The sequence below is a fragment of the Oncorhynchus keta genome, chromosome 7 (assembly GCF_023373465.1).
Source record: "Oncorhynchus keta strain PuntledgeMale-10-30-2019 chromosome 7, Oket_V2, whole genome shotgun sequence".
Taxonomy (NCBI): domain Eukaryota; kingdom Metazoa; phylum Chordata; class Actinopteri; order Salmoniformes; family Salmonidae; genus Oncorhynchus; species Oncorhynchus keta.
The window spans coordinates 6,620,675-6,646,874 of NC_068427.1; the positions used below are offsets into that span (position 1 = coordinate 6,620,675).

A 26,200-nucleotide genomic window follows, 5' to 3' on the forward strand; every position below is an offset into this window, starting at 1 on the left:
ACTCCAACCCTGTTCCTGGAGAGCTACATTCCTGTAGGTTTTCACTTCAACCCTGTTCCTGGAGAGCTACCTTCCTGTATGTTTTAACTCCAACCCCAGTTGTAACTAACCAGTTTATCAACCAGCTAATTCTTAGAATCAGGTAGATTAGTGTTGGAGTGAAAACCTACAGGACCGTAGCTCTCCATGAACAGGGTTGGAGCCCTGTTGTAATGTATAATGTATATGGATACTTATGCCACCAGAGGTCTCTTCACAATCTCCAAGTCCAGAACAGACTATGGGAGGTGAACAGTACTACATAGAACTCTATTCCACATCAAGTAACTGATGCAAGTAGTAAAATCAAATTAAAAAACAGATAAAATACACCTTATGGAACAGCAGGGACTGGGAAGCAAACACAGGCACAGACACACACACACACAATAACATATGCACTATACACATGGATTTTGTACTGTAGATATGTGATTGTGGTGGAGTAGGGGCCCGAGTTTCACACAGTGTGTTGTGAAATGTATGTATTGTTTTTAAATTGTATAAACTGCCTTAATTTTGCTGGACCCCAGGAATAGTAGCTGCTAATGGGGATCCATAATAAATACAGATACAAATGAGGAAGACACATTTTGGTTGAATGCAGTCAGTTGTGCAACTGACTAGGTATCCCCTTTCCCTATTGTTATATTGTAATGCATGATATTGCTGCATTGTTACAGCTAGAAACACAAACATTACACTGCAACTGCATTAACATCTGCAAAGCTGTGTTCGCAACCAATAAACTTCGATTGTTTTAGAATTTAATATTTTAGTATTTTGTTCTGTATTTTGTTCACTGAAATACAATCCCAAAAAAGTGTGCATGTCAGCAGTCAAGTTTTCAAGATGGAGCACTTTCTGTACCTGCAGGACAGTGAGGCAGCTCCTCCTTGGGCACGCTGGTCATCCTCTGGAAGTCATCGTGGCAGGCGTTACAGAAGTGAGTGGTGCCGAAGCAGAAGAACACAGCCACCGAGCAGCAGTAACGGCATTTGTACTCCAGAAAGTCTGTCCCGTGCTTGGAACACATCTGCAGATGGAAAATGGATGTGTTATACTACATTGGGAAAGGATGATCAATAGAAACAGGATGCATTCGGAAAGTATTCAGAACCCTTGACTTTTTCCACATTTTGTTACGTCAAAGCCTTATTCTAAAATGGATTCAATCGTTTTTTTTTTCGTCCTCAATCTACACGGAATACCCCATAATGACAAAACGAAAACAAGCTTAGAAAAATAAAAAAAACAGATATCAGATTTACAGTGCATTCGGAAAGTATTTACACCCCTCAACTTTTTCCACATTTTGTTACGTTACAGTTTTATTCTAAAATGGATTAAATTAAAACATGTTTTCTATATAAATCTACACAAAATACAACATAATGACAAAGCGACAACAGGTTTTTAGACATTTTTGTAAATTTATAAAAAATTAAGAACCGAAATACTTTTTTTGCCACTGTATGTAAATAAGGTATGTGTACCCTTTGGAATAATTTGGATCTCTAAATAATTGGGTCATAAAATTAAATCTGATCTTTATCTAAGTCACAACAGACAAACACAGTCTGCTTATACTAATAAAACACAAATTATTGTATTTTCTTGTCTATATTGAATACATCATTCAAACATTCATAGTGTAGGTTGGGAAAAGTAAGTGAACCCCTAGGCTATTGACTTCTCCAAAAGCTAATTGGAGTCAGGAGTCAGCTAACCTGGAGTCCAATCAATGAGACGAGATAGGAGATGAGCTGCCCTTTAAAAAAAACTCACAAAATTTGAGTTTGCTATTCACAAGAAGCATTGCCTGCAGTGAACCATGCCTCAAACAAAAGTTGTCAGAAGACACAAGATTAAGAATAGTTGACTTGCATAAAGCTGGAAAGGGTTACAAAGTATCTCTCTAAAAATCAGTCCACGGTAAACAAAATGTCTCTAAAATGTAGAAAGTTCAGCACTGTTGCTACTCTCCCTAGGGGTGGCCATCCTGCAAAGATGACTGCAAGAGCACAGCGCAGAATGCTCAATGAGGTTAAGAAGAATCCTAGAGTGTCAGCTAAAGACTTACAGAAATCTCTGGAACATGTTGACGAGTCTATGATATGTAAAACACTAAACAAGAATGGTGTTCATTGGAGGACACTACAGAAGAAGCCACTGCTGTCCAAAAACAACATGGCTGCACATCTGAAGTTTGAAAAAATGCACCTGGATGTTCCACAGCGTTACTGGCAAAATATGTGGACAGATGAAAATAAAGTTGAGTTGTTTGCAAGGAACACACAACACTATGTGTGGAGAAAAAAGGCACAGCACACCAACATCAAATCCTCATCCCAACTGTAAAGTATGGTGGATAGAGCATCGTGGTTTGGAGCTGCTTTGCTGCCTCAGAGCTCGGACAGCTTACCATCATTGATGGAAAAATGAATTCCCAAGTTTATAAAGACATTTTGCAGGAGAATGTATTTCTATCTGTCCGCCAATTGAAGCTCAACAGAAGTTGGGTGATGCAACAGGACAGTAGTTCCCAAACTTTGTATTAGAGGTCGACCGATTAATTGGAATGGCCGATTAATTGGAGCCGATTTCAAGTTTTCATAACAATCGGAAATCGGTATTTTTGGACACCGATTAATATATATATTTTTTTTACACCTTTGCGCTATTTATTTAACTAGGCAAGTCAGTTAAGAATACATTCTTATTTTCAATGACGGCCGATGAAACAGTGGGTTAACTGCCTTGTTCAGGGGCAGAACAACAGATTTTCACCTTGTCAGCTGCGGGGAACCAATCTTGCAACCTTACAGTTAACTAGTCCTTGTGCACTCCACAAGGAGACTGTCTGTTACGCGAATGCAGTAAGCCAAGGTAAGTTGCTAGCTTGCATTAAACTTATCTTATAAAAAACAATCAATCATAACCATGTGTAGTTAACTCGTGATTAATATTACTAGATATTACCTAGCGTGTTCTACGTTGCATATAATCTGACTAAGCATACAAGTATCTAAGTATCTGACTGAGCGGTGGTAGGCAGAAGCAGGCGTGTTTGTTGTGTGTCAAGCATTGCGCTGTTTATGACTTCAAGCCTATCAACTCCCGAGATGAGGCTGGTGTAACCGAAGTGAAATGGCTAGGGAAATGGCCAGGGAGGAGCGAGGAGAGGGACGGAAGCTATACTGTTACACTGGCAATACTAAAGTGCCTATAAGAACATCCAATAGTCAAACGTATATGAAATACAAATGGTATAGAAAGAAATAGTCCTATAATTCCTATAATATCTATAACTTAAAACTTCTTACCTGGGACTATTGAAGACTCATGTTAAAAGGAACCACCAGCTTTCATATATTCTCATGTTCTGAGCAATGAACTTAAACGTTAGCTTTTTTACATGGCACATAATGCACTTTTACTTTCTTCTCAAACATTGTGTTGTTTCATTATTTATTTGAGGATAAATTGATTTGATCAAGTTAAAATAAAAGTGTTCATTCAGTATTGTTGTAATTGTCATTACAAATAAATAAATATATTTTTTTGTTTTAATCGTCCAATAAATCGGTATCGTTTTTTTTTGGGGTCCTCCAATAAATCGGTATCGGTGTTGAAAAAACAAAATCGGTCGACCTCTAGTTAGGGGTAAAAACAAAACGTGCACCATCTGGGTTCCTAGATGACTGAGTTTGGAAAACACTGCCCTAAGGCCTTCTCTGGACCTTTCCCTTGACCCACCTGTGCCCTGGACACATCTGAGCATGCTCCACAGATCAACTCGCTGGGGTCGTAGTCGTCTCCCTGTCCTGCCTCCGCGTCACAGCGCGCCTCTCCCCCAAAGTACGCCTGCAACAGAGAAAGGATGTGGTTAGTACCTTTTTTAATTTCATTCAGTGCATGAACATGTTTATAACCACAGATATGCTCCCATTCTTGGTGGTTAAGAATAAGGGGTTTCATGACCTCGTGTAAGTGCTTGAGCCACGTTACGCACTTTTCCGCTTCGCATGCATTTCAGCAAACAGGTAGTACCCGCTCAATATAAGCAAGCTGAAGCCAACGTTAATGAATTGGTCAATGCACCCTGTGTTGCACTTCCTACAGATGGGATGGACCTCCAGGGATACAGAGAGCTACTTAACAGTGACAGTTCATCACATTACCCCAGAGTGGGAAATGAAAAGTACCATGCCTATTTTTCTCTTTGTAAGAAAACATTATAGCATGTACAATGTCTGAGCCATGTTTACATACTGATTGCACACGCATACTGCACTTTATTTTAGTGTTGCTGTTGATGAGTAATCATATGTTCTCATCAGGAATTATATGACTCACGATCATATATGTAATCAGGAATACCAACATTTAGCATTTTTCTTAGATAATTTTTGTTTAACTACAGTAACTGTTGGCATTTCATATCGAAACCGAACCATGACCCTAAAACCACAATGTACCAAACCATGCGTTTGGTGAACCATTACACCCCTAGTGCCTACCTTTTGGCACTTGTAGCAGACGTAGTAGGCGTATCGATTCATTGCAAAGCCGGCCGGGTCGTTGTGGAAGCGGGCACCGGGCGTGGTGATGGCCTCGCTCTTGTGCAGCCCCTCGTACTCCATCCTCATCAGAGCCTTCCTCCGTACGTCCTCAAACAGCTCCTTGATAGGGTCCAGCAGGTCCTTGATGACCGAGTGGTTGATCTTGTTCTGGGAGGAAAAACGCAACAGCCCAGTCAAGTAAGAGTCTGAGTCAATTCTATCTCCTATTTTAAACATTGGCACAATGTTAGTTTGTTCAAACTCAGTTAGAGCTGTTATGATCCAAGCATGTTACATTGAAAATCATGAAGATAGGAATCTTTGCCAGGTCAATTGGTAAACTCTACATAACACAATTCATTGCCACTCATTGGAACTTTTGCTTTATTTTATTGACAGTGAAGAGCAGAAAGGTCGGAGGAGTGCGAGTCAGAAGGGCAGTAGGTTGGATTCGAACCAATGCAATTCCTGTTAGTGCTGAGGTCAAAGGCACTAACCGTTAGACCACACAGGCCACATGATCTCTGTTAAACCTATTCATGGTTATGTATGTGTTTTATAGTGTGCCTATTGCCCTACTACCTGCAAAAATCCCAGTTATTTTAGAGAAGTAAATCCTGTCCAATGTGTGGTGGATACGGTTTCCCATTTAGCCCTTTGTGGTGGAAAGTGGGTGCGTATCAGGTATCATAGGGTACCTGCGCGCTGCACATACTGTGCGCATGGTAACAGAGAGCCTCAATTCTGGTATAAGGGGGAGTGTAACTATGGAATACCACTTTTTTTTGCTGAACACATGGCTAGAAATGCCTTGTGTACAAGACTAGTGACAAGTGAATGTCAGTAAAATAGACAAAAAACCTGAAAAGGGGCGAACCCTCCATACAAAGCAACACAACCAGCAAACCAACCTGGTGAACTAAACCAGCGAATCAATAAACAGATCTAATCCATACTTGGTACATTTATGAGGGAATAGATGGAAGATAAACCAATGGAAACGGGCGGGATGTTCTCCCATTGTTCTAGACCATATTTGAGACTGTGTATTACTAGATGTTCCAGGGCGACACTGGAGATTGGTATTATATTCACCATAGCCTGGCAACAAGGGCGCAGCCAATTTGCTGCGGTTGTCGCATTGATACACAGCTGGTGATGTGATTAGATATAAATTACATTTGTCAAAACAATTAAATAACTTGCACAGAATTTGAAAGATCTTGTAATTCTCTGGTGAGAAAAGTTATTGAAAAGGATAAGGCTCAACACTTGCTCACTATTAAAAACTACATTTTATTTAAGTAATAGTTAAAACCTTCACTTTCAGCCTTCATCAACTGATTTCATCTGAAAAAAAGTATAAGCACTCATAATTTGCATTCCCATAAAATAATAACTGGCGGGTTAGCTAGTTAAATTTGTAGCACAACAGATTGCAAATATCCAAATGTTATCTAAATAAAAACATTTCTGCACCGTTTCTGTCTTTTGCCATTGGTATTCTGTGTCTAACAACATTGCCCTTTCAAGCATTGATCTTCGATTGAAAATAAATACAGCCTGTATGGAGAACGATCATGAGTCTAATAAGCTAGTCTAGCCAACCCGCCATGTTACTTTTCCGGGAATGCTAATTATGCTAACGTCGGCTTCCAAGTGCTTATATTATGTGAAAACAACACATTTAGTTCTTATTTAATTATGGTTTTGCTTGTGTGTCAATGGGCCGGATGTTGAAAGACAACCGCTTTCGAAATGGCTAGGGTCAAGTGGGCGGGGCTACATAAGTTAAATAGTACCTTGCAAATGGGGCAGGACATGAAGCCGAAGGTGATCCTGGGTCCGAGCCAGCGGTTCTCCAGAACACGACGGGTACACTGGAGGTGGAACACATGACTGCAGTCCAGCTGAGGAAAAGAACAGAAACCACACATAGAACATTTGGAACTTGACCTCGAACACATCTATGGCCTAAAGACAAACAAGATCCTTTGTTCAAATAGAATTTGTATTATTTTCAAACACTTTAGCTAAACATGATTGAACCCGCCTGGGGCGTTGAAACTAATATAACAGTCCCACAAGTTCAAATTCCACCCATCTGGCACTCCAGGCAGGCAAAAAAAACCTCAAAAGTATTTGAAAGAAAACCGATTCTAATAAACCCAGGTGTGAGTCACTGTCTGAATCAAGCTAGTATCCTAGAGATACAATATAATACTATCAACAATAGTATTTGTATCGTCTATATACTGTAAATGCAGCTGCCACAGTATTGAAGCCATTGGATGCAGTTTATCATAGCGCATTGTGCTTTAGTGAGGGCGATAGGTTCAGTATACACAATTTTGCATTTTATCAGAAGGTTGGCTGGCCCTCTTTGAAGTAGCGTAGATCAATGCAGTGCTCTCGGTCGATAATGCCCTTTTGCATAAACTTCTGCCGTACCATACGTCATTGTTAAGGCACTATATACACACGTACACATGGATTTTGTATTGTAGATATGTGATAGTATGTGATCAAGCAGATTTATTTAACTCAGGGGAGATGTCCAAAATTCCTTAAAGTTGGTGCCTCGACCGCAATTCAGTCCAATTCAGGGCCTTTTTACTGAAGAATGTGTTTGTTTCATATGCTTGTGTTTTGTGTGTGCTTTTCATGCATTGTGTAATTTTATGTTTATTGATGCGTTCATGCAAGGCTCATCTGCAAAAGAGACCGTGGTTTCAGCATGACTCCCTGTTTAAATAAAGGTGAAATAAAATGTAATTCTGTGTACCTGGACAGCGGGAGCGGCAGAGAGCGCCTCAGTGAAGCAGATCATGCACATGTCGTCTGCGTCCTGTTTCAGGCAGCCTGCGCTCTTGTTGCAGCCGTGCAGACAGGGCAGGCAGCCCTTCTCATTCCTCACCCCGCCACAGAGGTGGCCGCATGCTTGGGTCTTACTGCACGCCAGCTTGGCATACTCCTACAGAGGGCACGGAGGAGACTGAGGGTCAGACGATGGGCTTTATCGAATACATTTAGTCAAATCAACTTTATTGAAAGTGCATTTACAATAGCAACACCCTTTGCAGTGCAATACTGTACAGCAGAGTCGGGGGTCAAAATTAGTGAGTTACAAGGAATTACATTCATGAATTGTAGAATTTAAAATAATTTTGTATGTGTGTGTAAAACAATACAACACCGGTAGCCAGTTGCCATTGTATTTGAGCTTCACCTTTTACTATGTCAGGTTGGTTTTATATATGCATTTACTTGTGTACAAATAATTCAACTAAATAATATATATTGAACAAAAATCTAAATGCAATATGCAACAACTTCAGCGATTTTACTGAGTTAGAGTTCATAGAAGAAAATCAGTTGATTGAAATAAACAGGACCGAGTTTGAGAAACCCTGGCTATGGACGGCAGCCATTTAAAAAGGTAGAGTTCCTCCTCTACGAGGCATAAGAATGAATGACCAACATGCGCAAGGCATATTCAGAGGGGTTTCTGTTTTTTAGTAACGCAAAAGTAAATGTAACATGTTACTTTCCATAGTAAGTAATGTTGTAATTACTTTTAAAGTAATGTTGCCCAACATTGTCCCTCACTGTCAAGCTTTCATTTCAGAGATTATAAACGAGCTGCGCACAGTCAAGAAACTGAATGATCCATTTATCATTTTTACACAGTTTAGATTTGGTTTTAGTCGTTTTAAAGTATATTAAGATCGACCTGCGAGCCTGGACCCCCTCGAGGATGTGCCTTTTCACTTTTCTGAAACATAACAAATATATAGATATATGAAAAGTTCAATTTAAAAAAATTGCACGATTAGAGAAAAATAATGTTTTCAAGCTTCCAATAAAGACAGATCTTCCTCTCTGATTATGGCTGAACTATGCCTCTTTTAGTCTCCACAAGAGGCTACCATTTCTGTAATAGGTCGCTAGGTGTTGAACTAAGGTAGTTTTAACAAGAGGGTCAACTTTTTTTTTTTTATTAAAACATTTTTGCTCATCTCTCTTTAAAAATGTTTTTTTTTTATCAGTTAAACATTACATTTGTGGGGCCTCCAGAGTGGCGCAGTGGTCAAAGTCACTGCATCACAGCACTTGAGGCATCACTAGAGACTCAGGTTAGATCCAGGGCTGTATCACAGCGGTCTAAGGCACTGCATAACAGTGCTAGAGGTGTCCCTACAGACTCAGGTTCGATCCCGGGCTGTATCACAACTGGCCGTGATTGGGAGTCCCATAGGGCGGCGCACAATTGGCCCAGCATCGTCCGAGTTAGGCCGTGGGGGGGCTTTACTTGGCTCATCGTGCTCTAGCGACTCCTTGTGGCACCTCAGGCTGACCTCAGTCGTCAGTTGAACGGTGTTTCCTCCGACACATTGGTGCGGCCGGCTTCTGGGTTAAGAAGTACGGTTTGGCGGGTCGGAGGATGCACGACTCGACCTTCGCCTCCCGCTCTAGGTGGGGAGTTGCAGCGATGAGACAAGATCGAAATTGGGGGTAAAATACAAAAAAATCTAAAATACAAACAAAAATATATAACTGTATGGCCTAAGTGTTGAACACTGAAAGAGCTAGCTATATAGGTCCAATCTGTTACTATAATCATTTTGACTATGTTGTGAGTGGTTGGTACTAGAGGTCGATCGATTAATCGGAATGGCCGATTAGTTAGGGACGATTTCAAATCGGAAATCGGTATTTTTGGACACCGATTTGGACAATGTTTTTTTTTGTTTTTACACCTTTATTTAACTAGGCAAGTCAGTTAAGAACACATTCTCATTTTCAATGAAGGCCTAGGAACGGTAGGTTAACTGCCTTGTTCAGGGGCAGAACGACAGATTTTTACCTCGTCAGCTCTGGGATTCAATCTTGCAACCTTACAGTTAACTAGTCCAACGCTCTAACCACCTGATTACATTGCACTCCACGAGGAGCCTGCCTGTTACGCAAATGCAGTAAGAAGCCAAGGTAAGTTACTAGCTAGCATTAAACACATCTTATTAAAAACAATTATAATCACTAGTTAACTACACATGGTTGATGACATTACTAGTTTATCTAGCGTGTACTGCGTTGCATATAATCGATGCGGTGGCATTCGCGAAACGTGTACCTAATCATAAACATCAATGCCTTTCTTAAAATCAATACACAAGTATTTACACAAATACACAAATACACAAATATTTTTAAACCTGAATATTTAGTTAATATTGCCTGCTAACAGGAATTTCTTTTAACTAGGAAAAATGGTGTCACTTCTCTTGCAATAGAGTTAGGGTAATATGCAGCAGTTTGGGTCGCCTGGCTCGTTGCAAACTGTATGGACAATTTCTTCCTAACAAAGACAACCAACTTCGCCAAACGGCATGATTTAACAAAAACGCGTTTGCGAAAAAAGCACAATCGTTGCACGACTGTACCTAACAATAAACGCCTTTCTTAAAATCAATACACAAGTATATATTTTTAAACCTGCGTATTTAGCTAAAAGGAATCCATGTTAGCAGGCAATATTAACCCGGTGAAATTGGGTATAATGCAACAGTTTGGGCCACCTGGCTCATTGCGAACTAATTTGCCAGAATTTTACATAATTATGACATAACATTGAAGGTTGTGCAATGTAACAGGAATATTTAGACTTATGGATGCCACCCGTTAGATAAAATACGTAACGGTTCCGTATTCCACTATAGAATAAGAATAAAGAATAAACGTCTTGTTTTTGAGATGATAGGTTATTAATATGGTCGAATCCAGAAACTAAGCCTCGTATTATTATGTTAGAATTAAGTCTATGATTTGATAGAGCAGTCTGACTGAGCGATGGTAGGCAGCAGCAGCATCATCATAAACATTCATTCAAACAGTATTTCGTGTGTTTTGCCATCAGCTCTTCACTGTGCTTCAAGCAATTGCGCTGTTTATGACTTCAAGCCTATCAACTCCCGAGATTAGGCTGGTGTTAGCTAGTTAGCGGGGTGCGCGCTAATAGCGTTTCAAACGTCACTCGCTCTGAGACTTGGAGTAATTGTTCCCCTTGCTCTGCATGGGTAACGCTGCTTCAAGGGTGGCTGTTGTCGTTGTGTTGCTGGTTCGAGCCCAAGTAGGGGCGAGGAGAGGGACGGAAGCTATACTGTTACACTGGCAATACTAAAGTGCATATAAGAACATCCAATAGTCAAAAGGTATATGAAATACAAATGGTAGAGAGAGAAGTAGTCCTATAATTCCTATAATAACTACAACCTAAAACTTACCTGGGAATATTGAAGAATCATGTTAAAAGAATCCACCCGCTTTCATATGTTCTGAGCAAGGAACTTAAACGTTAGCTTTCTCACATGGCACATATTGCAGTTTTACTTTCTTCTCCAACACTTTGTTTTTGCATTATTTAAACCAAATTGAACATGTTTCATTATTTATTTGAGGCTAAATGGATTTTATTGGTAAGTGTTCATTCAGTATGGTGGTAAATGTCATTGTTACAAATAAAAAATAAATACAAAAATTGGCCGATTAATCGTTATCGACTTTTTTTGGTCCTCCAATAATCGGTATCGGCGTTGAAAAATCATAATCGGTCGACCTCTAGTTGGTACCTGGCAGTCTGGGTCAGAGCAGACACTGCCCACAGCCGAGAGCTCGGTGCCGTTCCTGGTGCCACAAAACCTGCAGGCATCTGAGCTGCTGGAGGCTGGTCTCCCTGCACACAGAGGCAGAGCATTAGCTATGCACGAGAGAAGGCTAGAGAAGGAATACATCACCTTGTCATAAAAATCACACGACAGATGCTATACACAGTCATGACAGTCTGTGACGTCTTATGATTGTAAAACATTTGAAAGGTAAAAACAAAGTAGTAGCTCCACTTTAACTTCTAAATGTCATCATTGCTTACATCTATCCAGTCCCTCTCAGATCTACACAAGTGTCTAGGGTGTAATGGCTAGCTAGGGGTTGTTTCTTGATTACATCTATCCAGTCCCTCTCAGATCTACACAAGTGTCTAGGGGGTAATGGCTAGCGAGGGGTTGTTTGGACACAAGTGTCTATTTGTCCCTCTCATTGTAACTGGGAGTCTCGTGCTAGTGAAAACATCCAAGATCGTCAAAGGTAAACGATTCATCATTACATCTATCCAGTCCCTCTCAGATCTACACAAGTGTCTAGGGGTAATGGCTAGCTAGGGGTTGTTTCTTCATTACATCTATCCAGTCCCTCTCAGATCTACACAAGTGTCTAGGGGGTAATGGCTAGCGAGGGGTTGTTTCTTCATTACATCTATCCAGTCCCTCTCAGATCTACACAAGTGTCTAGGGGGTAATGGCTAGCGAGGGGTTGTTTCTTCATTACATCTATCCAGTCACTCTCAGATCTACACAAGTGTCTAGGGGGTAATGGCTAGCTAGGGGTTGTTTCTTGATTACATCTATCCAGTCCCTCTCAGATCTACACTGACATGGTCAGAAAAGGGTCTGGATAGGTGCGGTTACCTGTGTGTTCCCTGAACTCCACCATGGCCTTCATGGTCTTGGAGTCGGCCAGAGCCATAAGCCAGAAGAGCTTTGTCCTCCCACAGCCCTCGTGGAGGTCCACCTTGATTGCCTCCTCCTCCTCTTTAAACACCTGGAGAGAAACAGCAGGGAGACTAGGGATAGCGCCATGTTAAATTACACATCATGCCTGCCAGAAAGGGATGAGTTGGATTTTAGACTCTGTAAGATGTTTAAGACAGATTTTCAAAATGAATGGTAATATTGAAAAAAACATCTTGACAAGGGTTTGGCGATACCCAGATTTTCATACCTTTATAGTACCATACCGGGGTATATGGTATTACTGGGGTCCAGTGAAATCAACTTTGTAGCACTCACTCGACTTAGAGGGTGCATTGTCAGGGATAGGAGCGTTGCGAGATGACGCACAACAACGACATCTACCACGAAACCACAATATCAAGAACCACAGCGGTCAAAATAACTAAAGTACATCACCAGCGTAACGACTACCGCTACAATCAACGTGATCGCTATGTTCCTGCACCCAACCCACACAAAGTGTCAGGTAACAAGTGTAACAATAGGTTCAATGATGATCACAACGTAAACCGATGCTCTTCGAAGTTCTGCTAAGAGAAGTACAAAAGCGCCCCCAAAAAAATGCCTAGTCACCATGACTAGGCATTTGCGAGGACGTAAACAATCAACTTACCCCAGCTCTCACTTGAAACCATAGCCAGGGCCCGCTCGATCAAGCAACAAGCCCATGGGCTTGGACTATACACTCAGATACAAATGTTGCGCCGCACAAGGTAAACACCATCGCAAAAGCCAATTCCACTCAAACTAAGATACGTCGAGCTGTTTAAACCATGAACACAAATGACATCACACCGTTGAAAACAACCACTCCACTTTGTGGAGATTATGACAACATAACGCAACTCAGAGGCCATACCTCAAAACAGTCCTGGAGGACTGCTTAACCTGTGATGCGTTAATTGATTCAGGCTCGACAATACCACTCATCTCTCAAACATTGTTCAATGATCTCAAAAGGGCTTTGAACCCAGCTAAACGTTGGTTAAATACGGAACGATGCAACACTAACCTTCGAGTTTTCACTCAGACTACCTCGCCTCTCACATTGAGACTCATGCTGAAACTACACTTCCAAGACATATCGCTTGTTACTAGGAGCAGACTGATGGATCATGTGGTCCCACTGATGGAAAAACAACCAAATGTGGTCACAGGTGCCGTCTCCACTGACCACACTGTCTTTTCCTTATGCTGGATGCAACACAGTCATCCACAAGGAGTATCTGTTGAAAGGACCCCTTGGGAAAAAGACGTTGCAACACCTCTTGGTGCAGACTCTGACTCAAGCAGATATTACGATCTCGTCACATTCAATCAGCAAACCTGATTGACTATTATTTTCATGATTTTGAGCCAGCAGTCTGAGTAAGTAACTTCCCTCGTCCTTCAGACAACTTCCGCAAGCACCGTGGGCGTCTCAGGAAACAGATGGAGAGATGAATCAAGCTTCACCAAATCTGGGTTTGGCGGATGCCAGGAGAACGGTACCTGCCTCAATGCAAAGTTTGGTGGAGGAGGAATAATGGTCTGGTGCTGTTTTTCATGGATCGGGATGTGTTTTCTGAACTAAATCTTTTTTACATTTTTTTAAACGATATTCATCTAAGATGGCGCCGGAGAAGAAGGCAGACGTTTTACGTGCCCCCAACCGATTGTATTTTGTTTGTTTATTCTGTGTTGTTTCTAACTTTCTTAAAAACTTACTTTGTACATAATGTTGACTCTACCAACTCTTATGAGCGAAAATAACTTCTGGACATCGGGACTGCGATGACTTTTTCCCCTTTAAAGATTCTGACGAGGCTGATTCGAACGATATACTGCTTCTTGGGAACAGGCCCAGATACCCGTGAATTGCGTGAAGAGGCGGAGAAAAAGGGCCGGCGGCCAGGCTGCCTTCTGAGAATTCGTAGGCAATCGAATAAACCCCCACTTCCTTCCAATCTGCTAGCAAAAGTACAATCTTTGTACAATTTTTTATTTCACTTTTATTTAACCAGGTAGGCCAGTTGAGAACAAGTTCTCATTTACAACTGCGACCTGGCCAAGATAAAGCAAAGCAGTGCAACACAAACAACAGAGTTACACATGGAATAAACAAAAGTACAGTCAATAAGACAAAATAAAAAAATCTATATACAGTGTGTGCAAATGAGGTAAGATTATGGAGGTAAAACAATAAATACGCAATAAATAGGCAGTAGTGGCGAAGTAATTACAATTTAGCATTTAAACACTGGAGTGATAGATGTGCAGAAGATGAATGTGCAAGTAGAGATAAGGGGGTGCAAAGGAGCAAAAAATAATAATAATATGGGGATGAGGTAGTTGGGTGTGCTTTTTACAGATTGGCTGTGTACAGGTACAGTGACTGGAAAGCTGCTCTGACAGCTGATGCTTGAAGTTAGTGAGGGAGATATAAGTCCACAACTTCAGTGATCTTTGCCATTCGATCCAGTCATTGGCAGCAGAGATCTGGAAGGAAAGGCAGCCAAAGTAAGTGTTGGCTTTGGGGATGACCAGTGAGATATACCTGCCGGAGCGCGTGCTACGGGTGGGTGTTATGATTGAGTGTAGTGGGTCATATGATTGAGTGTAGTCTGGCCCAGGAGTGGGAAGGTGAACGGAAAGGCTCTGGAGCAACGAACCGCCCTTGCTGTCTCTGCCTGGCCGGTTCCCCTCTTTCCACTGGGATTCTCTGCCTCTAACCCTGTTACGGGGGCTGAGTCACTGGCTTGCTGGGGCTCTCACGATGCCGTCCCAAATGTGCGTCACCTGGTGCCGTTGATTCACTGTTGTGGTTTCCTGTCTGGATGCCCCAGGGTTGTCCGTGTGGAGATCTTTGTGGGCTATACTTGGCCTTGTCTCAGGATGGTAAGTTGGTGGTTGAAGATATCCCTCTAGTGGTGTGGGGGCTGTGCTTTGGCAAAGTGGGTGGGGTTATATCCTTCCTGTTTGGCCCTGTCTGAGTGAGTGTCCTCGGATGGGGCCACAGTGTCTCCTGACCCCTCCTGTCTCTGACTCAAGCAGATATTACGATCAGCCTCCAGTATTTATGCTGCAGTAGTTTATGTGTCGGGGGGCTAGGGTCAGTTTGTTATATCTGGAGTACTTCTCTGTGCCGTATTCGGTGTCCTGGGTGAATCTAAGTGTGTTTTCTCTAAATTCTCTTACTTCTCTCTTTCTCTCTCTCGGAGGACCTGAGCCCTAGGACCATGCCCCAGGACTACCTGACATGATGACTCTGTTGCTGTCCCCAGTCCACCTGGCCATGCTGACTGCTCCTCTTTCAACTGGCCTGGGCCCTATGACCATGTCCCAGGACTACCTGACATGAGGACTCCTTGCTGTCCCCAGTCCACCTGGCCATGCTCCTGCTCCAGTTTCAACTGTTCTGCCTTACTATTCCTTCAACCATGCTGGTCATTTATGAACATTTGAACATCTTGGCCACGTTCTGTTATAATCTCCACCCGGCACAGCCAGAAGAGGACTGGCCACCCCACATATGCTCTCTCTAATTCTCTCTTTCTTTCTCTCTCTCGGTAGGGACCTGAGCCCATTTACAACTGCGACCTAAGGACCGTGCCCCAGGACTACCTGACATGATGGCTCCTTGCTGTCCCCAGTCCACCTGACTGTGCTGCTGCTAATTTCAACTGTTCTGCATTTAAACACTGGAGTGATGCTGGTCATTTATGAACATTTGAACATCTTGGTCATGTTCTGTTATAATCTCTACCCGGATGAGGTAGTTGGGTGGCCACAGATTGGCTGTGTACAGGTTCCTCTCTGAGGTTTCTTCTCTGAGGTTTTGGCCTTTCTAGGGAGTTTTAAGTCCACAGCCACCGTGCTTTTACACCTGCATTGTTTGCTGTTTGGGGTTTTAGGCTGGGTTTCTGTACAGCACTTTGAGATATCAGCTGATGTACGAAGGGCTATATAAATACATTTGATTTTATTTGATTTGTTGCTATGGTGACAACTGGGCTGAGAAGGCGGGGCTTTACCTAGCAAAGACTAACAGATGACCTGGAGCCAGTGGGTTTGGCAAAGAATATTTAGTGAGGGCCAGCCAACGAGAGCATACAGGTCATAGTGGTGGGTAGTATATGGGGCTTTGGTGACAAAACGGCACTGTGATAGACTGCATCCATTTTGCTCAGTAGAGTGTTGGAGGCTATTTGGTAAATGATCTCACCGAAGTCAAGGATCGGTAGGACAGTCAGTTTCATGAGGGTATATTTGGCAGCATGAGCGAAGGATTCTTTGTTGCGAAATAGGAAGCCGATTCAAGATGTAATTTTGGATTGGAGATGCTTAATGTGAGTCTGGAAGGAGAGTTTACAGTCTAACCAGACACCTGGGTATTTGTAGATGTCCACATATTCTAAGTCAGAACCGTCCAGAGTAGTGATGATGGACGGGTGGGCAGCGATCAGTTGAAGAGCATGCATTTAGTTTTACTAGCATTTAAAAGCAGTTGGAGGCAATGGAAGGAGAGTTGTATGGTATTGAAGTTAGTTAACGCAGAGTCCAAAGAAGGGACAGATGTATACAGAATGGTTTCGTCTGCGTAGAGGTGGATCAGAGAATCACCTGCAGCAAGAGCGACATCATTGCTATATACAGAGAAAAGAGTCGTCCCGAGAATTGAACCCTGTGGCACCCCCATAGACTGCCAGAGGTCCGGACAACAGAACAACGATTTGACACACTGAACTCTGTAGGACGGCCGGGGTGTTAAGCATGTCCCAGTTTAGGTCACCAAACAGCACGAGCTCTGAAGATAGATGGGGGGCAATGAATTCACATATTGTGTCCAGAGCACAGCTGGGGGCTGAGGGGGGGCTGTAACAAGCGGCAACGGTGAGAGACTTCTTTCTGGAAAGGTGGATTTTTAGAAGGAGAAGCTCAAATGGTTTGTGAACAGACCTGGATAGTATGACAGAACTCTGCAGGCTCTCTCTGCAGTAGATTGAAACTCCCCACCCGTTGACAGTTCTATCTTGTCGGAAAATGTTATAGTTAGGGATGGAAATTTCAGGATTTCCTACGCCAGGATTCAGATACGGCTAGGGCATCCGGGTTGGCAGTGTGCTAAAGCAGTGAATAAAACAAACTTAGGGAGGAGGCTTCTAATGTTAACATGCATGAAACTGAGGCTTTCATGGTTACAGAAGTCAACAACTATTGTTGGTTAGGGGCTCGTAAGTAAGCATTTCACTGTTTTCGGCACATTTATAGTAGGGATGAAGACAATAACACCTTTCATGTTGGTCCATGTTGGTATAAGAACACCGTTCTACTTTATTACAACTTTACAGGCTAATTTCTATTCTGTTAAAATGAATTACCATAATCAAAATGTGATTTCTGCATTCTAAGCACAGTGAGTAAACACTATATTGGGTTACGCACCGAATGCATACTGATGTCTGGTAAAATTCTGGTAAAAGAAACATTGACACTTCGACAGGCTCCCAGTCTAGCTATATGACTGGGGGCAGAGTGCCCCCTACAGGTGAATGTGGGTACTACTGACCTGTCTCTGATGGGAGCGAGTGCGTCGGTGCAGGTGGAGGAAGCGGTCACAGTCGGTACACAGGTTACCACACATGTTACACAGGATGATGGCTGCTGTCTCGCCATCATCATGGTTATCGCACATGGGCTGTGGACGGGAGCACAACGAGACTTTACGGTTATGACCTGAACACCTCGAGACAACTTTCCCTCATTTCATCCACCCAGAACAGTAAAATGTGTATAGCTAAATGTAAAATTGTTGGATTTGTAAGGAATGCGATTTGGAGTGCTATAAATAAAATCCATTAATTTATGCATAATCTCAACAGATTACAATTCAGAAGAAAAAAAAATAGATTCTTGAGTCTATATTGCTTTGCCAAAATGCACGTGTTCTATGAGGCTAATAAGTTACCATCTGTCTCTGCTGTCCGTCTTTGCCCATCCAGCGGCCTGAGGACAGCCTGTCCACATGATCCTGGTCCAGCACACACAGAGAGGCCAGAGCAAGCCACAACTACAGTACAGAGAGAAAGGACAGAGAGGTTAAAAATGTACTCAAACACACGCACTAACCTAACACACATCCGTCACACACTACACACAAACACCAGACCTGGGTTCAAATACATGTATTTTCATTATTTGTTATTTAAATACACTTACATTCCAATATTTAACTACTTGTATTTTCCAAAAATGAATCTGAATACTATGAAATGTGAAAGTAATGAAATTGCATTTGAACCCAGGTCTGGTAAACACACACACAATATGGTCGTGTGATATGAGAACAGCCGTACCCGGGTGGTGGCGATGCAACGGACTGGCGAGCGATGCTCCTCCTCCATCTTGGTGAGGGCGATGATGGTCTCAGCGATGGCGTTCTTCGTCACCCGAGACCAGGCGTCCGACAGGTGTCCGGCAGCCATGTCTTTGATCAGCTTGATGATGATCTCAGCGATCTGAGGGGGAGTGGATCCCTTCATCCACCAGTGGCTCTCCCCCCGGCGAATGTAGCTGAACATGGAGACCAATGTGTTCATTATGGGACACAATACTACAGAGATCAGCAAAACAAGTACTGTATATATAATGTATAATGTATGAATACATGTATGTATGAATACAAGAGAATGTCAGTAAAATGTATAATGGGCTTTATAAATACATTTGAATGACATTATATTGAAAATTCCTGTTCAATCAGGAGAAATCACATCTGACAATTGGTTTGAGAATATCTCAAAATGTTTGTCGACGAAGTCATGAATCGTTTTTGTGAGATGACATGGGTCATCTCACGTCTTGCAAAGTAAAACAAAAGCAAGCTTTTCTTATTGGACAAGTCCACATAGTCATAATTCACAACTTTTTGGACCATTAAAAAAAAAAAATTGTGCCTCATGACGGTAAATCACAAAGTTGTGGTCTCACCTGGAGTTGAAAATCAAGGGCAGCGTGACAGTAGTGATGCCTTTGCCTGCCGCCATGCCCGCCGTGCCGGCAATGGTGGTTCCCTTGGCCTTGAGTTGCACGGTGAGTGCCTTGGCAATGCAGCCCAGGAACATGTCCAGGATGCCAAGTTTGTTCCAGTCACCCTTCTCGGTCGAGTGGATGATGTCACTGATATCGGCAGGCGGCAGGGCCTTGATGCCGATGATGCTGGCCAGGCGCACGGGTGTCACCTCTGGGAGGACACGACGGAGGAGAGAGGTCACCTGGGAAAGACGGGTGAAGGGTGAGAAAGGATAGCCATGTAGTCAATGTTATTAAATGGCTGGAGTGATACATCATGCAGAGACTCTCTTCAGCTTTACGGATGTTAAAGTGGGGCTGACCTCACTGATTTAGCCTTGTTTAAAAAATAAACAAACACTAGACTGACTGACGCAACAGTTTGAAGTGTGTCATTTTTGCTAATAGTGTACTGTTCTGTGTCGCATGTAGCTCAGTTGGTAGAGCATGCAGCTTGCAAGGATTGTGGGTTCGATTCCCATGGGGGACTAGTACGAAAAAAAGTATGAAACTGCATGCACTCACTACCGTAAGTCGCTCTGCATAAGGGCATCTGCTATACGAGTAAACTGTAAACGTAAAATATGTGATGCACTTTACTTGAAATATCCAAACAGCCACCGAACGAACGTATGACAACATGAACGTGATTGGTCAAGAATCCCAAGTTCCGAGCATTTCCCTATCTTTGTTATGTTTGTGACGCTAAAGTTCTCTCACAATGTGAGGATGTTTGAGTTGGAAAAACCCAAGCCTTTTATAACAAACAAGTCTCATCAAACTAGTCCCGAGACGCTGTGTGTTAGCTCTACTGTATGTAAAGAAAAAGGGCGGACTGTAGGTTAGTTGTTCGGGTGCTGCCAGACGTGGGCAGGATTCAAATCTCAACCCAAGAAAAAATGATGTACCTGAGATTGTTTAAATCGCGCAAATCTCAGTTTTGGAAGATACTAACTTTGTGACCTAAGTTCTACCACTTTTGCAACAGGTACAATTGTTTAGTTTGGAGTCCTTAAAAGTAGTTTTTCAACCATTCCACACATTTCTTGTTAACAAACTATAGTTTTGGCAAGTTGGTTAGGACATCTACTTTGTGCATGACACAAGTCATTTTTCTAACAATTGTTTACAGACAGATTTCACTGTATCACAATTCCAGTGGGTCAGAAATGTACATACGCTAAGTTGACTGTGCCTTTAAACAGCTTAGAAAATACCAGATAATGATGTCATGGCTTTAGAAGATTCTGATTCTTTGAGGCCTACCTTCAAACTCAGTGCCTCTGATTGACATCATTGGAAAATCAAAAGAAATCAGCCAAAAAATTGTAGACCTCCACAAGTCTGGTTCATCCTTGGGAGCAATTTCCAAACTCCTGAAAGTACCACGTTCATCTGTACGAACAATAGTATGCAAGTATAAACACCACGTTCTGTCTCCTAGAGATGAACGTACTTTGGTGCTAAAAGTGCAAATCAATCGAAGAACAGCAGCAAAGGACCTTGTGAAGATGCTGGAGGAAACCAGTATAAAAGTATCTATATCCACAGTAAAACGAGTTCTCATAACCTGAAAGGCCGCTCAGCAAGGAAGAAGCCACTACTCCAAAACCGCCATAAAAAAAGCCAGACTACCGTTTGCAACTGCACATGGGAACAAAGATCGTACTTTTTGGAGAAATGTCCTCTGGTCTGATGAAACAAAAATAGAACTGTTTGGCCATAGTGACCATCGTTATGTTTGGAGGAAAACGGGGAGGCTTGAAAGCCGAAGAACACCATCCCGGGGGTGGCGGCATCATGTTGTGGGGGTGCTTTGCTGCAGGAGGGACTGGTGCACTTCACAAAATAGATGGCATTAAGAGGTAGGAAAATTATGTGGATATATTGAAGCAACATCTCAAGACATCAGTTTAAAGCTTGGTGGCAAATGGGTCTTCCAAATGGACAATGACCCCAAGCATACTTCCAAAATGGCTTAAGGACAACAAAGTTAAAGTATTGGTGTGGCCATCACAAAGCCCTGACCTCAACCCTATAGAAAATTTGTGGGCAGAACTGAAAAAGCGTGTGCGAGCAAGGAGGCCTACAAACCTGACTCAGTTACACCAGCTCTGTCAGGAATGGGCCAAAATTCACCCAATTTCTTGTGGGAAGCTTGTGGAAGGCTACCCAAAACATTTGACCCAAGTTAAACAATTTAAAGGCAATGCTACCAAATACTAATTGAGTGTATGTAAACTTCTGACCCACTGGGAATGTGATGAAGGAAATAAAAGCTGAAATAAATAAATTCTCTCAACTATTATTTTGACATTTCACATTCTTAAAATAAAGCTGTGATCCTAACTGACCTAAGACAGGCAAATGTTATTGGGATTAAATGTCAGGAATTGTGAAAAACAGTTTAAATGCATTTGGCTAAGGTGTATGTAAACCCCCGACTTCAACTGTAAATAAATAACTATTGTTATGTGTTGAGTGTTTTTGTGGGTACACCCCACCTGTCTCTGGATACGGGGCGAGGCCGTGTGCAGCAGCGAGAACAGGTCCTGCATCAGTGTCAGCTGCTGGGCCAGGTACTGGCGGCCCACGTTGGAGCCGCTCAGCGCCAGCACCATGGAGAGCAGCTCGAAGCAGTAGGCGTCCGAGGAGGTGTCCGAGGAGGCGTCGTCGTCGCTGGGCTGCGAGTTGGCGTTTTCCTTGCTGGAGATGGCATGCTCCCACTCCTCGCGCACCCGGGTCGCCTCCATGCGGATGGCCTGGACGATGTGGGCGCACACCTGGAGGGGGAAGAAGCGGAAAGCGATAAAGGGATATGAAGTCAATTCCAAGTGTGAAGATAACAGACAGGGGAAGCAGAGTCAGGGGCTTGAACCCTTAAAGCCTTCTACTGAGGATTACTGTAGCCAGATATCACATTTTGTGTTGTTGTAGTTGTATTGTACTATTTTAGTTAATTGTACTTTATTGGCCAGGTATTCCACAGACAACTGACCTGTTTCTGCAGGTTGGTCAGCTTGCTCCGGCTGAAAATGATGCCCACCATGTGTTCCTTCAGGTCTGCGTCTGACTGCGCCTGATGACAGGTAAACAATAACATATCATGTTTGTTTTCTGGTCTTTATTTGTAAAACGACAGTGTGAAATAGGGGGTGGTTGAAAAAGTTTGGGAAACACTGGTATACACTACGACCCCTGACCTTGTCCTCCCCCTCTGGTGATGACAGCAGGTTCTTCTCCTCCTGTTCAGGGGTTGGCTCAGCATCTCCGCAGATTAGCTTCCCAAATACCTACACACACACACACACACACGCACACGCACACGCACACACGCACACCAAGGGTAAAGCTTGAACCTATCCAATTCTATTCGACCTAAAGTGTTAGAGAAAGAAAACATTAACATTTTGGCCCCATAGTGACTGATTGGCCAACCGACCAGTGAGGTAATATTATGAGTGATTTACAGGTGAACGGTCCTATGAGCTCATAGTACGATTGATTGACAGGTGAACCGACCTGTGAGGTGATGAGGCGGAAAACACGGAGTGTCTCGGCCTCGCAGTTCTTCTGCTGGGCCACGCTGGCCGAGATCTGCCCTGCGATCTTGATGCTCTCGCCAGCCTTCCAGCCCAGCACCTTGACCTGGCGCACCCGCAGCGTGTTCTCGGGCCCCTTCAGCTCCACCTTGATCACATGGTGGTCTCCCCCAGGAACCTCGCTGGTCACCCAGCCCATGTGACGCGAATCAAGGTCCATCTGGAGAGGGGAGATGGAAGGGATTGATCAGTGAAGGTTGTGTTGATGCCAAGGTGAATCAAAATGTTTAGTACTGCTTCTCCTTTTTCTTCTGAAAATGGCTTTTATGAACATACAGTAAATTGCAATACAAATTGTACAGAAGGGCTTCAATTGCTGTAAGTTTGCCATATCCTGTGGTTAGCTACATGTAGTAATCTACTTTTAACCAGAGGCTTTTGACCAGTGCCCAATGAGGTTTGGGTCAAATGTAATGCACTGGGGAATAGAGAGAATCCTTCCTTATTCAAAAAACCCACTCATTCAGATGCCTGGAGCTGGGCAATAGAAATAAGAGGCCAAACCTGTTTGATTCTGCAGAGGTCCTCCCCGGCTTTGCCACACAGGAACGTCATGGAGGTGACTTTGTTCTGTGGAGTTAGAGAAGAGCGCCTTTAATATCAATGAAACAGACAGTTTTCAATTCATTTTAGATTGTGGCATCTGACAAATGTGATTTTGGAGTGCACGTCCCCAAGTCCAGAATAGACTATGGGAGGCACACAGTACTACATAGACTATGACTACATGGAACTCTATTCCAATTCATGCAAGCAGTAACATTTGATTTAAAAATACACCTTATGGAACAGCGGGGACTGTGAAGCAACACAAACACAGTCACAGACACATGCACATACACACACATGATAACATACGCACACGTACACATGGATTTTGTGTTGTAGATATGTGGTAGTAGAGTAGGGGCCTGAGGGCACACACTTAATGTGTTGTGAATGTATTGTAATGTTTTTAAAATTGTATATAACTGCCGTAATTTAATTTTGCTGTACCCCAGGAAGAGTAGCTGCTGCCAAGGCAATAAATAAATACAAACACAAATGTCCCTTTAATCCCTCCCTACTCACCCCAATGTCACGGGAGTTGTCCACGTGCACAGTGATGTTAGAGGCATTGATGCCTTTGACGCAGCTGATGGTAATGCACTTGGTCTTGTTCTTGTCCTCATCGCCCGACTCCCAAAAGGTCTCAGTTGAGCCATCCGTCAGGCTGCCGATCATGGCCGAACGGCTGGACGTCTTGATGTCCACCACACTGGTAAGGTCCTTCAGACAGGTCACCAGGCACAGCTCCTAGAAGATCAAATGACGTTCAACATCGCCCAGCTATATAGATAGATACGATTTGATTGGACAATATAGAAATGTCAATTTCAGCCACACAAGTGGATACAATGCATTTAAAATCATATAGGATAACAGACAAGGTTTTACAATCTAAATGTTATTTTAGGCATATGTGACACAGCTCACTTGCCAGCTATGGTCCCAGTAATTTTACACCCTATAGGCAATATCAAATGCACAAAAATAACTAAAGAAATAGGTTCAAGTACCAGAAATTCTCACATGGCCCATTACAAACTCAGCAAAAAAAAGAAACATCCTCTCACTGTCAACTTAGTTTATTTTCAGCAAATGTAACATGTGTAAATATTTGTATGAATATAATAAGATTCAACAACTGAGACAAACTGAACAAGTTCCACAGACATGTGACTAACAGAAATGGAACAATGTGTCCCTGAACAAAGGTGGGGGGGGGTCAAAATCAAAAGTAATAGTCAGTATCTGGTGTGGCCACCAGCTGAATTAAGTACTGCATTGCATCTCCTCCTCATGGTCTGCACCATATTTGCAAGTTCTTGCTGTGAGATGTTATCCAACTCTTCCACCAAGGCACCTGCAAGTTCCTAGACATTTCCGGGGGGGAATGGCCCTAGCCCTCACCCTCCGATCCAACAGGATCACTGGGATTGAGATCCGGGCTCTTCGCTGGCCATGGCAGAACACTGACATTCCTGTCTTGCAGGAATTCACGCACAGAACGAGCAGTATGGCTGGTTGCATTTTTATTAGAGGTTGACCGATTATAATTTTTCAACGGCGATACCGATACCGATTATTGGAGGGCCAAAAAAGCCGATGCCGATTAATCAGCTGATTTTTAAAAAAAAAAAAGTATTTGTAATAATAACAATTACAACAATACTGAATTAACACTTATTTTAACTTAATATAATACATCAATAAAATTAATTTAGCCTCAAGTAGATAATGAAACATGTTCAATTTGGTTTAAATAATGCAAAAACAAAGTGTTGGAGAAGAACGTAAAATTGCAATATGTGCCATGTAAGAAAGCTAACGTTTCAGTTCCTTGCTCAGAACATGAGAACATATGAAAGCTGGTGGTTCCTTTTAACATGAGTCTTCAATATTCCCAGGTAAGAAGTTTTAGGTTGTAGTTATTATAGGACTATTTCCCTCTATACCATTTGTATTTCATTAACCTTTGACTATTGGATGTTCTTATAGGCACTTTAGTATTGCCAGTGTAACAGTATAGCTTCCGTCCCTCTCCTCGCTCCTCCCTGGGCTCGAACCAGCAACACAACGACAACAGCCACCACATCGAAGCAGCGTTACCCATGCAGAGGAAGGGAAACAACCACCCCAAGGCTCAGAGCGAGTGAAGTTTGAAACGCTATTAGCGCGCGCTAACTAGCCAGCCATTTCACTCCGGTCACACCAGACTCATCTCGGGAGTTGATAGGTTTGAAGACATAAAAAGTGTAATGCTTGACGCACAACGAAGAGCTGCTGGCAAAAGGCATGAAAGTGCTGTTTGAATGAATGTTTACGCGCGAGCTTCTGCCTACCACCGCTCAGTCAGATACTTGTATGCTCACTCAGAGTATATGCAATGCAGGACACGCTAGATAATATCTAGTAATATCACCAACCATGTGTACCGTAATTTCCGGACTATAAGCCGCTACTTTATTCCCACGCTTTGAACCTAGCGGTTTATACAATGACGCGGCTAATTCATGGATTTTTCCCGCTTTCACAAGACTCATGCCGCCAAAAAACGGAGCACCGATGTGACGTAAATCAAGCGCGCTCAAACTTCTCATCATTCTGATTACGGTAGTAATTTTGTCACCCTCATGGCAAAGACACTGAGAAATGCATATGATGCAGCTTTCAAGTTGAAGGCGATCGATCTGGCTGGAAATAGAGCTGCTGCACGGGAGCTTGGCCTTAATGAGTCGATGATAAGACGTTGGAAAGCAGCGTGAGGAACTGA

At 42.8% G+C, this 26,200-nt stretch overlaps 1 protein-coding gene across 6 annotated transcripts in view; it reads right to left on the reverse strand.

Moving 5' to 3' along the window:
• Positions 1-26,200, reverse strand: part of mycbp2 (MYC binding protein 2) — a 239,038-nt gene that overhangs the window by 5,547 nt on the left and 207,291 nt on the right. For 5 of the 6 annotated variants that reach the window (XM_035773118.2, XM_035773117.2, XM_035773116.2 and 2 more), the window contains 17 exons: positions 23,956-24,180; positions 23,389-23,454; positions 22,805-23,044; positions 22,486-22,575; positions 22,281-22,361; positions 21,787-22,065; positions 19,202-19,485; positions 18,568-18,784; positions 18,180-18,281; positions 17,781-17,909; positions 12,128-12,260; positions 11,234-11,337; positions 7,390-7,578; positions 6,407-6,514; positions 4,563-4,772; positions 3,799-3,906; positions 910-1,075 (listed from right to left, as the gene is read on the reverse strand). In XM_035773118.2, coding sequence (XP_035629011.1) covers positions 910-1,075; positions 3,799-3,906; positions 4,563-4,772; positions 6,407-6,514; positions 7,390-7,578; positions 11,234-11,337; positions 12,128-12,260; positions 17,781-17,909; positions 18,180-18,281; positions 18,568-18,784; positions 19,202-19,485; positions 21,787-22,065; positions 22,281-22,361; positions 22,486-22,575; positions 22,805-23,044; positions 23,389-23,454; positions 23,956-24,180 — 2,731 coding nt within the window. Of the gene's footprint in view, positions 1-909; positions 1,076-3,798; positions 3,907-4,562; positions 4,773-6,406; positions 6,515-7,389; positions 7,579-10,888; positions 10,940-11,233; positions 11,338-12,127; positions 12,261-17,780; positions 17,910-18,179; positions 18,282-18,567; positions 18,785-19,201; positions 19,486-21,786; positions 22,066-22,280; positions 22,362-22,485; positions 22,576-22,804; positions 23,045-23,388; positions 23,455-23,955; positions 24,181-26,200 lie in introns of those variants that run through there. The other variant, XM_035773119.2, reaches the window with a different exon arrangement.